The following is a 14,582-nucleotide window of genomic DNA, read 5'->3' on the forward strand; positions in this document are numbered from 1 at the left end:
CAATAAATACTTAATAGTTATGATTGTAATTATTTGTAATTGTAATTTTAAAAAATAAATTAAATTATTTGATTTTACTTGATATATAAAAATATATATATTTGTTATAAAATAAAAAGAGATGGAGAAAATAAAGAATAAAGAAAATATGAAAGCAATAGAGAATGTAATTTATTAATCAAAAGGGGAAATTATAATGCTTCATCAGAGTGTCTATTTATAGGCATAAAAAGTATAATAGAAATAGATATCTAATTCTAATAACTATTAAAATTTAAAGTACATTAAAACTTTATCTTAATCATGACGGGCATCCACTTAATAAGATATTCATAACACTCCCCCTTAGATGGCCATTGATAGATAATGTGTCCCGTTAAAACCTTATTAGAAAAAATCATGTGGGATAAAAACCTAATTAAGGAAAAAGAGTACACAATCTATAATATGCATAATATGTTGCCTCACTAAAAACTTTACCAAGAAAACCCAATGGGACAAAACCTCGATTAAGGGAAAAAAATTGCAACGCATATAAACATCACATGTTTTCTCACATTCTATGTATTCAATTTGAATACTAGTTTTTCAAATGACTATTTGAATGTATTTTATAAGCATTTATATTACCATTGTTTTAAAAGTCATGAGTGAAGGAAATTTGGAAAAATATATTTTGATCTCTTCAGAAGATTCAACAATAATCATAACAAACTTTAATCATTATTTTTTATAAAAACACAAATAGGTATTTTAGATCATTTTATAATCCTCCTTTAATTACTATTCACTAAGTCAAATTTACCACATATGTTCAAATTATTTCAATTTATATAAATGAACAATTTCTCGAGAATTTCAATATGCTTCTAGCATCCTAAATCCTTTAAGAATTTTAATATAAACTTTACTATATAATGATTTATAAAAGGTTATAACAATAACCATTAGACACAAGTTAAATCTTTTATGAATTGTCAATTTAATAATATATTTAAAGGTTATTACATTCATCACAAAAGTATATTATATCTTTTCATAATCAATGCCAGGACTTAGCGGAAAACTTCATTTTTTTATTCTGCTTTTGCAAAACTACTTCAATTGCACCCTCACTGGCTTTATGCTTTTAGATATTTGGACTACTGGTCCAAAAATTTCACAAATTTAATTGTATTTGAGTTGCATCTTTCTATTTTGATCAATTTATTCCATATCTATATTTCTCAATAGATTTATTCAATATCCTCATTTTATTTCACTATTTCAATAATAATATTACATGCAAAATCATTATCGACCATTTTTATTATTTAGTTCCACATTTTCTCAAATTGACATAACTTGTCAAGATATCTTATTTTCATTATTTTAAAATTCAGTTTCAAGTAATTGAATCTATTCTGGAGTTGTACTTATTAATTATGTCTTAAGTCTCTTCTAGAGCACCCGCCTCCACTATATGACCATTTAGAAGAATTTTCATCTTTGGAACCGATCAATCTATTATTTATTCTAATTTATTGTCCTACTGGGACTTTGATTCAAATTAAAATATTAACTTGGTTATTCTCATAAATTTTGTAAATACATCTGATAGTTAACTTGTAATGAGTTATCATTGTTGAACTTCTGGTTCAAATTACTCTCCTCTAACTCATTACAAGATATTATTTCTCTCCCCCTAATGTATGTAAAACTATCAAATCAAAATTGTAATCACAAACCACGTCATAATTGAATCTCAAATACATTCAAAACATCTAATAATATATATTCCCAACTTTCTTTAAGAATTCACTTATCTTTGTGCGTTATGGTGGAGCAATTAATACATACATGCACATAAAATTTGAAAGATGAGAAATATTTAGCTCTTGATCAAAAACCAATTGTAATGGAGAGTATTTATATCTTATTGGCTTGATGCGTACAACACATAAATCAACATATCTCATGTTAAAATAAAAAGTTTAGTTCTCATAAGTAATGGTTTAGGCATTAATTAGAGGTGTTTAATCAATAATTTCTCTAAACCATTATGCGCAAACTTTTACAGAAGTTTTTCAAACTCAATCAATAAAAGATTGAGATATAAACTCATCAGTGTTAGCAAGATGAATTATCTTTATTGCATTATCTGAAATTAATTATTTAAACAAGTAATCTTGCAAACGACTGGTTGCAAGTTGATAATATATACGTGATTATTTTGTAGATGCATCTACCAAAATCATATAAAACTATCGACATGATGGATGAATGGGCCCATATTCATTTCAGAAATGCAAGACATTAAATCTCAACTTTAGTTAGTGAGTTTCTAAGAACCAAATTTTATTGAGAACAAGCAACAAATGAAGATTCTTTAAATTAAAGAATCTTCTGGTTCTTTAATGGATGTCTATATGAATTCTCAATTAATTTTCGCATCATATACGATTTAGGATGGTCTAACTAGTCACGCCAAGTAGTAAACACATTTGTATTAGTAAACTTTTGGTTTACTTCAACGTGTTTCAATTGTGCTAAATTGTAACAGATTGATAATTTTATTATTATTCCTTCTAATTTGTATCCACATATAAGTACTATTGTGACATTTACTACTGGAAATGTCTAAATTAATGTAAAGTCTATAATGCCACTAAGTCAATAAATATAATTTCCAAATAATTATATGCAGTATTCGCTTCAAGAAATATGCCCAAAAATCTATTAATAGCAAACCTTGAGAGTGGAACTTATTTTCCAGGTGTACAACAGGTACATAACCAATGACTTTTCACACATAAGTTTTCTCTCTTGCAAGTTCTCATCAGCAATACTTTACCAGGTAATTTTAATTGAGAACTTATTCTGAATATTGTAGAGTTATACTCACAGTGTTTAAAAAAAAACTTGCAACTTTAGGTGCATCAAACCATAATAAGTTTTAGATAGAATTATCAAATTCTATTGCTCATGAGTAGATCTTTTGCAGTCAAATATTTTACTTTCAACCCTTTAATAGGGATGATGACAAAAGAATATCACAAAGATTATAAATTAGCAACTCAATCTCTTTATTTATTCATATGAAATATAATATTTTCCTCATTCACAATCTTAATATGAGATCCATTATAAATATCTTTTAAAACCAATAGATTAACCATCACAAGATATTAATATATTAGCTCTTCTAGAGCTTTTGACTAATGTTACACCCCAAAATTTATGTTTTTGTTTTTGTGAATTTATGACACACAACTGTGTATCTGCTTCAGTTGCTAAATGTTTAGGGTGTGTGTGAGAGGTCCCAAGTTTAAGCCTTAGCTTGGGAAAATTTTGGTATTATTCTAAATAAAGCCTTAACCTTGCTCAATAGGCTTATGTTTAATTTTTGATAAGATGGAGTGTTTGTTTGCATGAGGTCTTGAGTTTGATTCCTGGCTTTGGCTTTATTTTTGCACGATTATGGGGAGGAGTTTGAGTGACGATAGAATTCTGAATAGTGGGGATTTGGTGGAGAGATTTAAAGGGGGAAAAGATTAGGGGGATATTAGAATATCCCATTTGGTTTATTTTTTTTGCAAAATTCGGATTCTCATCCCTCTCTACCAAAATTCTCATCCCCATTTCCTCTATTATTTGTTATTTATTTTCGTTGGTTTCCAAATTTCTTTCGGTTGTCCTGCGTCGTTATCGCATGTTTGGTAAGAGTGCTATTAATGTTTTGGTTCTGAGACTGTAGAATCTTTATTTAATGAGTTTAGTTCATGTTTAGGAGGAGGCTGAGATGCTAGAAGTCACATTCTTCAACCTGAATCGGGATTGAGTTTGGTTGTTATCGGTAAGCAGTTTTTTCGTTTATAGGATTTTCAGTTTCAATCTGGTTTTACTGCGTATCAAGTGTTAACCTGGTATTTATCAGTCAATAATAGGTTCTGGAGTGCTCGGGGTTGTCTTAGCTTCAAATTGATACCAGGTGTGTACCCGAAAACACAGAAAATGAGAATCGACGAAAGTCAAAAAATAAAACTGTTGATGCCACACGGGCGTATGATCACCCGTGTGGTAGGCCGTGTGGTAGTACACAGATGTGTGATCGACGAGCCAGGTCATGCTCGCTAGACATGGGTGCAACGGGCGCATGACACTACCGTATGATGGTAGACGAGGCCGTGTGCGAGACACGGGCTCGAATTATTGGGTCGTGTGGGCCACACAGGTGTGTGAAATTTTGGGCCAAGTCGTGTGTAAGGCCAATTTGGGCTGTGTAGATCACACGGGCGTGTGGGCCCACACGGGTAGACCACATGAGTGTGTGAGCCTATTTTTCTAGAAAACTCTATAAGGTTGCACGGCTTGCCCAAGTTGACTGTGACCTGTCATAGGGTCGGTAAGCAAGCATTACTTAGACCCCTCATTGAGTATTCTAACTGTCTAATTTCTGTATCGAGCATGAACTGCGATATCTGAACTGAATGTATGATCTGATAAATTGCATATTAGCATGTCATTTTTGTATGTTGCATTGCATCGGGGTTGGGATGATGTTATATGGAAGAAGTATTCTGAAAGGCTTTTAAGTCCGTTATCTGGCAGCTCAGCTACAATTATCTGATTATGTGCCGCATTTCGGTACAGTTTGGTGTGTAGGGATGGGTGGGTCAATTTTATCCCCACATGGTGTGTAGGGTTGGACGAAGATTGTGTGTAGAGGCTGGTGGGTAGGATTCTGATATTCTATTTGCATATTGTATCTGAAATGGGCTAAGGCCCTGAGTTGTATCTGATTCTGTATCCGATGGGCTAAGGCTCTAACAGATTCTGTAAAGGGCTCCGGCCCCAGACTGTTTATGACACCTTGTGTGTATTTTGTATGTGTGATCTCTATGGGGGTTACACACTGAGTTTACGAAAACTCATCCTTTTCTGTTTAATCTGTGTAGGTAATTCTCAGACTTGACGGATCAGTGCAGCGGAAGGCTCAACGGTGACCACCACTACAAAATTGCTTATTTACGATTTTTGAGGTTACATTGCTTACTTTTGTTGATATTTTATGTATGATGGACTTTGGGATTGTTTGGTTTTAATTTGGGATTTTAAACTGTTGATTATTGATTTATAAACTGCAACGCAACAAAATACAGTTTTCCTAAAATTAAACTAAGGTTTTTCGTAAATGAAATGATTTTTCAAAAAAAGAATTATTATTTGGGTTTCAAAAGCTTCCGCATAAAAGAAATGTTTTAAATCAAGTCAATTAGAACACGGTTTCCTGAACTAACTAAAAGTTAATAATTGAAACGATTTGAAGGTTAACGCGTTTTCAGATCTCTCTCATGTGACATCGCAAAATTCGGCCATAACATCCATGCTGGGTTTGGGGTGTTACATTCATTAGTATCAGAGCCAGATTGCAAAACTCGGCTGTGAATTTTGGTTTTAAAGATTGATTTTAAAGAAATGATTTGTAAATAATCTGAAATATTTTTGGAATAAGTATGTGGTACACTGAGTCTCCGGCGCCGATCCTGTAAGTTTTCTACACCTCTGGTTAAAATTGTCTGAAAATATGAGTAGAATATACTGAAACTATTTTAGGTAGTATATTACATTGAAAACACTCTAGGTAGTGTAAACTAAAAATTATAGTGAAACTACTAATCGCGATAACCGACTTTGAATATTCTGATACTGTACTACATAAAATATCTGTTAATAAATATTGGAACTGTAACTAATGCATAAAACTGCTAATACAGATAAAATCTAAAATTTACGATGAGCACACGTGGTACTCGTGGACGGGGCACTAGAGGACGTGGTAGGGGCCTTAGAGGGGTCGACCTGAGTCCTTAGCATCTGATGCTATTTTGACTCTAGATACTAGCGAGACGTTGGTGTCGCCTGTTACAGAAACCGGGTCAAGGTATAGCAGCCCGGTTTAGACCCAAATCGGAACAGTGGTTTTGGGACCAAAAATCAGATTCAAAAAAATATTTTAATATTATTCTCTATGCTTAAAGTATGTGAATTGATATGTGTGAAATTTTCGTATGAAAATTTTATCGTTTGAGTGTCGATTTGTGAAAAAGGGCTTAATCGCGTAAAATGTAAAAGTGGCCTTCTATTTATTAAAGTGCTATATTGCTACGACTTTTATTATGTGGGGCCTTATGTTGTAATTTGACGATTGAAAATATGCATGGACGATAATGGGCTTATATTATAAGTTTTATCATTAAAATCATTAAGGTTAGTTTTGTAATTAGTTAAAAATGTTATTATAATAAATCATAACATAAAAAGAAAATAAAAATACATGCAAATGCTCATATTTTGACCGAAAGTTGAGATATAAAAAAAAAGGTTTAAAGCTTTCAAACATTCTTCCATGGTCTAAGCTTGATTCAAGGTTCATTTTTGCTCTGTTTTTGATAATTTTTATGTTTTTGAGATCATTGTTTTGAGTACTAGTAAACCCATGCTTGAATTTTTGAATTTGATGATGATTTTTTGTTTTTCCATTGTTGAAAGCTTGATGATTTTTGTGTTTGATGATGAAAAATAAATACGTGTTAATAGATTTTCATGTTTAATTAAATGATTTTTGATAAAAATGAGTATTAAGAACTAAATTGAGAAATTTGTAAATTGAGGGGTCAAAATGTGAAATAAATGAAAGAAATGGGCTGTTAGGGACCTTAGTGAAATTCGACCAAGCATGGATGTGATCAAATTTTGAATATTTTTGTGTTTTGTGAAATAGGGATTAAATTGCGAAAAATATAAAATGTTAGGGGTAAATATTAGCTCATTTATGTGTTTTTGGATAAATTTGATTGAATATGAGATTAAATAAGTTAAATTTTTATTGAATTAGATCAAGAAATGAGGAAATTGGATTTGGATCGGGGAAAGTAAAAAATTGTCGAATAGTCGTTTCGATCCGTTCGTGTTAGTACGAGGTAAGTTCATAAGTAAATAAATATTGTTAAATTTGATTGTATATGTATTATATATGCCGAATTGAATTATAATAAATATATGTGTATATCCCGAAATAAATTAAACATTAGAGAATTAGTTACGAGCTTGAACCGACCGAATTACGATGTCTGAAATCTCTGTACTAACCATAGGAATAGTTAGGATACATATGTCATGACATAGGATTTTGATATGTGTTATCGTGTAAGAGCACGTCTAAGACGTTGGCATCGATTTGAGATTTACGTGTAAGACCATGTCTAGGACATTGGCATCGTATATCATTTCGTGTAAGACCCTGTCTGGGACAATGGCATCGATATTTGATTACATGTAAGACCACGTCTGGGACATTGGCATTGTACGAGCTTTGAGCTATCTGAGTATCCTTATTGATTTCGAACGGTTCAACGGGCATTCTAAGAAATGAATAACTATGTGAAAGTATATCTGATTCAGGTACGTATGTTTTGTTTATGAAATTCAGAAATGAAAGGTGAGTACGTATCTAATGATTATATGTGAAATACATGATAATGAATGATGAATGTATGTAAATAAATTATGAGTAAGTGAAATAGATGTAATGTATGAGAATAAGATGTGCTTTTGTGCAAGTGAATATGAACAAATGAGCTAGATGAATCAAGTATGTATGAGATTTATATGTTCATTGAAAAATGAGGTAAATGAGGTTACTTAATGTAATCATATGAATTTATGAGTATGATGAATGTATATGTGGTTAAGATTTGTTAAATTCGGCCTAGTTAAATTGAATTATATATATCATTGAGTTGATTTATTTACTTATGGCTTACTAAGCTTTTAAAGCTTACTCTGTGTGTTTTTCCTATGTTTATAGAGTTTCGGAGACTTGCTAGGGTTGGAAGTCGTAGGAGACCTCATCACACTATCCAGTTTTTGCTTCGGTAAATAAATGCTTTGAGATTTGATTATATGGCATGTATACGCTAGTTTTGATATATTTGGTTTTGAAATTTGTGTATATATATAGCCATGCGAAAATGGCTTGATCATGAGGCTAATGTTGGTGTATATATATATTCGGTCATGTTATAAACTTAAATTGGAAGGTATATTTCATGGTAAATATGTTGTGATGATAATTATATGATTCGGCATTGAGAAATGGTAAGTAGGATGTTTATTCAGCTTATTAGTTAGCTCATTTTAGAAGCATGAGAAGTGGTATAATTTGGATTGGTAATATAGTAAAATGATGATTATATTTTGGTTATGTTTGATGGTCATTTGAGTAACTATAAGTGACATAATGTTTTAATGTTAAGATATGAGATAGTATGTTTAGTTTAAAATTTGAGTGATGGAAATGTTATTACTTATTGAGGTTAAATTTGATAATCGAATGGTTATCTATTTGAATTGTTAAACATATGAAATATGAATACATATGCCTATGACATGTTTTCTTGTAGTTTGGTTTTAAATAAAAATCAAATTGTTGGTTCAATAAGTGATTAGAAAATGTGATATATATGTGGTAGTAAATTCGGCTTTGGTATGTGGTTCATGTGTGTGGTTGAATATAACATGGTTAAATATGTTATTTAGCTTGCGAATCAGGTACAGTATGACTTAACATTTGTGTTCAAAAATAGTTAAATTTGATTTGGTATAATGCATATAGGGTAATGGTGTTTAAAATGCTATGATTAGTAATTGTAATTAGAAATGGCTTTTGGCTTTTGGGTGTTATGCGCATGATATGATAAATTTAAAAGTATAGTTGGTTATGTTATAAAGTTATCTAATGTTTTATGTGCAAATGAATATTTAAGCCGTGAGGTATGGCTAAATTGATTTAACAAGTACATGTATAATGTTTATTAGATGTTATGTTTTCTGTTTAGCTAATGATATGGGTTGAAACAACTTAGTATGCATTTGTACTTAGGTTTATAAAATGGCATGATCGTTAATTTGTTATGAAATAGATGTATACAAATGGATGTTTTGATATATGCTCGGTATATGAAATGAAATATGTTTGATTATGACTTGAGTAATCAAATGTTATGGAAATGATAGCCATATGGTTCAAATTTTTTAATTATGAAATATGTTCAATTTGGTTTTGATATTTGATAGCTTGGTTCGAAATTTTTATATAGGCAAATGGAATTGAAATGGTTAAATATAGAAACATAGTTCATATAAGAGAATGTTCGATAAAACATGAGTTGTGTGGTTGGCTACGTCTTTTAAATATACAAATTTGATTTTATGAATAAGAAGTTGGTTTATTAATTTAATTTAGAAAAATTTTATAAAGCAGAATACATTATTGTGTGCATGAAGTGTAAAGAATGTCAATTCTGAACTATGTTTTGATATGTCCGATAATGCCTCTTAACCCTAGTCCGGCGATAGATACAGGTTAGGGGTGTTACACACGGACTCATGATCGTGCAGCTGGGGATGATGCATGTCCCAAGCAATGCTACAAATTTTGGAGAGGGTCGTTGGGCCCAACACTAGATCTAGGGGCTGAGGGTCGGTTACAAAATGACTCCGGTCCAATGTGGTTGAGTTATTTAGGGGTGTCGTTGGAGTCGCCCCTAATGTGGCCTAGTATTGGATGGAAGCCACGGAGAGAATTATGGATGACCTGGATTTTACTGCCGAGTAAAAGCTTAAGAGGGCTGTTTCTCTGCTTTGCGACGAAGCATACCAGTAGTGATTAACGGTTAATGAGGGCACTCAGCCCGACCGATTGACCTGGGATTATTTTAAGACTACGTTCCAGGGTAAGTATGTGGGGGCCAACTACATTGATGCCAGGAGGCGTGAGTTCCTTAATCTCACCTAGGGAGACAGTTCAGTGGCCGAGTATGAAGCTGAGTTCTTGAGGTTGAGCCGTTATGCGCGAGGCATGGTGGCGACTGAGTATGAGTGCTGTGTCCGATTTGAGGATGGTCTCAAGGACAGTTTGCGAGTTCTGATAGCTCCGCAGAAGGAGCGTGATTTCTCTGTTCTAGTTGAGAAGGCGAAGATCGCCGATGAGGCTAAGCGTGCTGAGCGCCAAAACCAAGAGAAAGAAAAGAATAAGAGGGAATTGGAGCCCTCGAGTTCTGTGATGAGGCCTCAAAAAAAGTTAAACCTGATGGGCCAGTTAGAGTTGGGGCCCCTGTTGAACCTACTGGGGTGGCGTTGTGTGGGCATTGTGGTAGACGCCATCCGGGCGAGTGTTGGAGGACTACTGGTGCGTGATTGAGATGCGAGTTGACTGAGCACTGTGTTCGAGATTATCCATTAAAAACTGATCAGATGCAAGCTCCAGTTACTGGAATTGCACAGCCGCGAAGGTAGTTCAGCAGCCACCTAGGGGATGTGGTCAGGCTAGGGATGGTAACAGCATGAGCCGAAGACAGATAGCACCAGGTAGAGGTGCTGGACCGACTGAGACGAGGTAGCCTGCTTTGGTTTATGCTGCTCGTCGCCGTAAGGACAGAGATGCTCTGAACGTCATTACAGGTACGTTCTTAATTTTTAATGTACCTTATTTGGCACTGATAGACATAGGCTCTAGCCATTCATATGTAGCTAGTACTGTGTCTGAAATCTTGGGCATTCCGGTTGAGAGTACTTCTAGCGAGGTAACTGTTGTGAGTCCGCTGGGACAGTCTATTAGAGTGAGTAAACTGTTTAGAAGCATTCCGCTAGAGGTTCAAGGGATAGTATTTCTGGCTGATTTAATGGAGCTTTCGTTTGGGGAGTTCGATTTGATTTTAAGAATGGATTGGTTGGTTAAACACCGAGTAAGTCTAGACTGTACGACTAAGAGGGTTGTTCTGAGAACCGAGGAGGACGTCGAGGTAGTTGTGATTGGGGAATTTCGGGATTTTCTAACTAATGTGATTTCTGCGTTGGTGGCAGAAAAGTTGGTCCAGAAAGAATATGAAGCTTATCTAGCTTATGTGAGTATTTCGGATTCTAGGGACTTTTCAGTTAAAGAAATCAGAACAGTGAGGGATTTTCTAGAAGTGTTTCCTTAAGAGTTACCGGGGTTACCTCCGAGCGGTAAGGTGGAGTTTAGGATTGAGTTGTTTCCTAGCACAGCTCTGGTGTCTATCTCCCCTTACCGAATGGCACCGAAAGAGCTGACGGAACTTAAGGCTCAGATTCAGGAATTGTTAGACCTTGGGTTCATTCGTCCCAGTGTGTCTCCGTGGGGAGTATCTGTTCTATTTGTAAAGAAGAAAGATGGAACAATAAAGATGTGCATCAATTATTGACAGCTGAAAAAGCTAACGATTAAGAATAACTACCCACTTCCGAGGATAGACGAATTATTCGACCAGTTTAGAGGGGCTTATGTTTTTTCTAGGATTGATCTGAGTTCGGGATATCATTAATTGAGAGTAAAGGAGGCTGATGTGCATATGATGACATTTAGGACTTAATATAGACATTAAAAGTCCCTAGTTATGCCCTTTGGGTTGACTAATGCACTAGTTATACTTATGGATTTGATGAACCGAGTATTTCAGCCCTATCTGGATCAGTTTGTGGTGGTGTTCATCGACGACTTCTTGGTATATTCTAAGACAGAGGATCAGCACGATGAGCATCTTAGAGTGGTTCTATAGATTCTTCGTGAGAAACAGTTGTATGCGAAGTTCAGCAAGTGTGAATTCTAGCTTTTAGAAGTAACATTTCTAGGACATGTAGTCTCTGCTGAGGGGATATGAGTCGATCCTCGTAAGATTGAGGCGGTGTTGGATTGGAAACAGCCAAAGAATGTATCTGAAATTCGTCGCTTTCTAGGGCCGGCAGGATATTATCAACGATTCGCAGAAGGGTTCTTCTTGATCGCAGCTCCGTTGACTAAGCTTCTGCGTAAGGGAGTTCCTTTCATTTAGACCGATGTGCAGCACTTGAACTTTGATAAACTTAAGACAGATTTAACTTAGGCTCCTGTTCTGATACAGCTTGAGCCTGGTAAAGACTTTGTGTTTACAGTGATGCGTCGCATATGTGTCTGAGTTGTGTTCTGATGCAAGATGGAAAGGTAGTTGCTTATGTGTCTCGCCAGATCAAGACTCATGAGACTAATTATCTGACGTATGATCTGGAGTTGGCAGCAGTAGTCTTCGTTTTGAAAATTTAGAGGCATTATCTGTATGGTGAGAAGTGTACTATTTACGCTGATCATAAGAGCCTCAAATATCCCCTCACCTAGATGGAGTTAAATCTTAGGAAGCGTAGATGGGTTGAACTACTTAAGGATTATGATTGCACCATCGAGTACCATCTTGGTAAGGCCAATATGGTGGCTAATGCGTTAAGCCGTAGGGCTATGACTGATCTGAGAGCAATATTCACTCGACTTAGTCTCTTCGATGATGGAAGCCTGTTGGAAAAACTTCAGGTTAGACTGACATGGATTGATCAGATCAGAGATAAACAGATGGAGGATAAGTCTTTAGAGTTTTGTTTCCGTCAGGCTGAGAGTAGTGTTACTACGGATTTTGAGATTAATAAGGATACGGTATTGTGTTTCCGTGATCGGATTTGTCTACCGAATGATGGAGACTTGAGACAGTCGATTCGGAGAGAAGCGCATAGTAGCCTTTATGCTATGCATCCCGGCGAGAACAAGATTTACTGAGATCTGCGAGAGTTGTACTGGTGGCTAGGGTTGAAGCGTAAAGTTATTGACTTTGTTACTTACTGTTTGACTTGTCAACAAGTTAAGGCTGAGCATCAGTTACCCTTAGGTTTGCTGCAACCGGTAAAGATACAGTTATTGAAATGGGAGTGAATAATGATGGACTTCGCTAGTGGGTTGCCTCTAACACCCACTAAGAAGGATTCTATCTGGATCATCGTGGATTATTGACCAAATCTGCTCACTTCATCCCAGTTAGGACAGACTTCTCTATACAGAATTTGGCTAAACTCTACATCTCTAAAATAGTGAGGCTACATGGGGTACCTATCTTGATTATCTCTGATAGGGATCCTCGTTTCACGTCGCGATTTTGGAAGAAGCTTCATGATGCTCTGGGTTCGAGGTTAGACTTTAGTACTGATTTTCATCCTTAAACAGATGGTCAGTCAGAAATGGTAATTCAAGTATTGGAGGACATATTGAAGAGTTGTGTGATAGACTTTCGAGGTAGTTGGGAGGAGTACTTGCTATTAGTAGATTTCACTTACAATAACAGCTACCAGTCTAGTATACAGATGGCACCTTACGAGGCACTGTATGGTCGTAAGTGTCGCACTCCCTTATGCTAGACTGAGTTGGGTGAGTGACGTATTCTTGGTCCAGAGATGGTTTCTGAGACTGAGGACAAGGTCCGTTTGATTCGAGATCGGCTGAAAGCAGCTTCTGATAGGCATAAGTCTTATGTGGATCTGAAACGTCAAGAGATAGAGTTTTCTGTAGGGGATTTAGTTTTTCTCAAAGTCTCACCATAGAAAAAGGTTTTGTGGTTCGGTCGCAAAGGTAAGCTAAGCCTTAGGTTTATTGGGTCATAACGTATTCTGAAACGAGTGGGACCAGTCGTTTTTCAGTTAGAGCTACCTCCGGAGTTAGACCGCATCCATGATGTGTTTCACGTCTCGATGTTGAGGCGCTACCGCTCTGATCCCACACATATTGCTCTTGTAAAGGAGATTGAGGTTCGACCAGATCTGACCTTTAAGGAAGAGTCAGTTCAGATTCTGGATCGCAATGTTAAGGTTTTGAGGAGGAAATTCATTCCTTTAGTAAAGGTGCTATGGCAGAATCATAGCACTGAGGAGGCTACGTGGGAGCCTGAGGATACAATGCACTAGCAGTATCCTCATCTGTTCTGATCAGGTAAATTTTGATGCCAAAATTTTCTTTTAGGGGGCAGAGTTGTAACGCCCCAAAATTTATGTTTTTGTTTTTATGAATTTATGACACATAACTGTGTATCTGCTTCAGTGGTTAAGTGTTCTTGGTATGTGTGAGAGGTTTCAAATTCAAGCCTTAGCTTGGGTAAATTTTTGTATTTTTCTGAATAAAGCCTTAACCTTGCTCAATAGGCTTATGTTTAATTTTTAATAAGATTATATCAGAATGGGCCTTCTGGTCTGGTGGTTAGGTGGAGTGCTTGTTTGCATGAGGTCTTGAGTTCAATTCTTGGTTTTGGCTTTATTTTTGCACGATTATGGGGAGAAGTTTGAGTGGCGATAGAATTCTGAGTAGTGGGGATTTGGTGGAGAGAATTAAAGGGGAAAAGATTATGAGGGATATCAGAATATCCCATTTGTTTTTTTTTTTTTGCAAAATTCAGATTTCCATCTCCCTCTCTACCGAAATTCTCATCCCCATTTCCCCTATTCTTTGTTCGTTATTTTTGTTAGGTTCCAAATTGCCTTCGGTTGTCCTGCGTCGTTATTGCGCGTTTGGTAAGTGTGTTATTAACGTTTTGGTTCTGGGACAGTAGAATTTTTATTTAATGAGTTTAGTCCGTGTTTAAGAGGTGGCTGAGAGGCTAGAAGTCACATTCTTCGACCTGAATCGGGACTGAGTTCGGTTGTTATCGGTAAGCGGTTTTTGCGTTTATAAGATTTTC

The 14,582-nt window shown here is 35.4% G+C and overlaps 1 protein-coding gene across 1 annotated transcript; it reads left to right on the forward strand.

Moving 5' to 3' along the window:
- Positions 1–9,901: 9,901 nt before the first annotated feature.
- On the forward strand, positions 9,902–11,024 carry LOC107956093 (uncharacterized). Its single transcript, XM_016891841.2, has 3 exons — positions 9,902–10,214; positions 10,297–10,410; positions 10,546–11,024. Exons 1-3 carry the CDS (start codon positions 9,902–9,904, stop codon positions 11,022–11,024), a joined length of 906 nt encoding a protein of 301 aa, XP_016747330.2.
- The last annotated feature ends 3,558 nt before the right edge of the window (positions 11,025–14,582 follow it).

This window comes from Gossypium hirsutum, chromosome A11, assembly GCF_007990345.1.
Source record: "Gossypium hirsutum isolate 1008001.06 chromosome A11, Gossypium_hirsutum_v2.1, whole genome shotgun sequence".
Taxonomy (NCBI): domain Eukaryota; kingdom Viridiplantae; phylum Streptophyta; class Magnoliopsida; order Malvales; family Malvaceae; genus Gossypium; species Gossypium hirsutum.

What these genes read in the sequence shown, in the direction of transcription:
- LOC107956093 (XM_016891841.2), top strand. Translation starts at nt 9,902, where the DNA reads ATGGTGGCGACTGAGTATGAGTGCTGTGTCCGATTTGAGGATGGTCTC. An exon ending in GGTAGACGCCATCCGGGCGA is followed by an intron (nt 10,215 to 10,296) that starts GTGTTGGAGGAC and finishes AAAACTGATCAG; the next exon opens with ATGCAAGCTCCAGTTACTGG. An exon ending in CCGAAGACAGATAGCACCAG is followed by an intron (nt 10,411 to 10,545) that starts GTAGAGGTGCTG and finishes TGGCACTGATAG; the next exon opens with ACATAGGCTCTAGCCATTCA.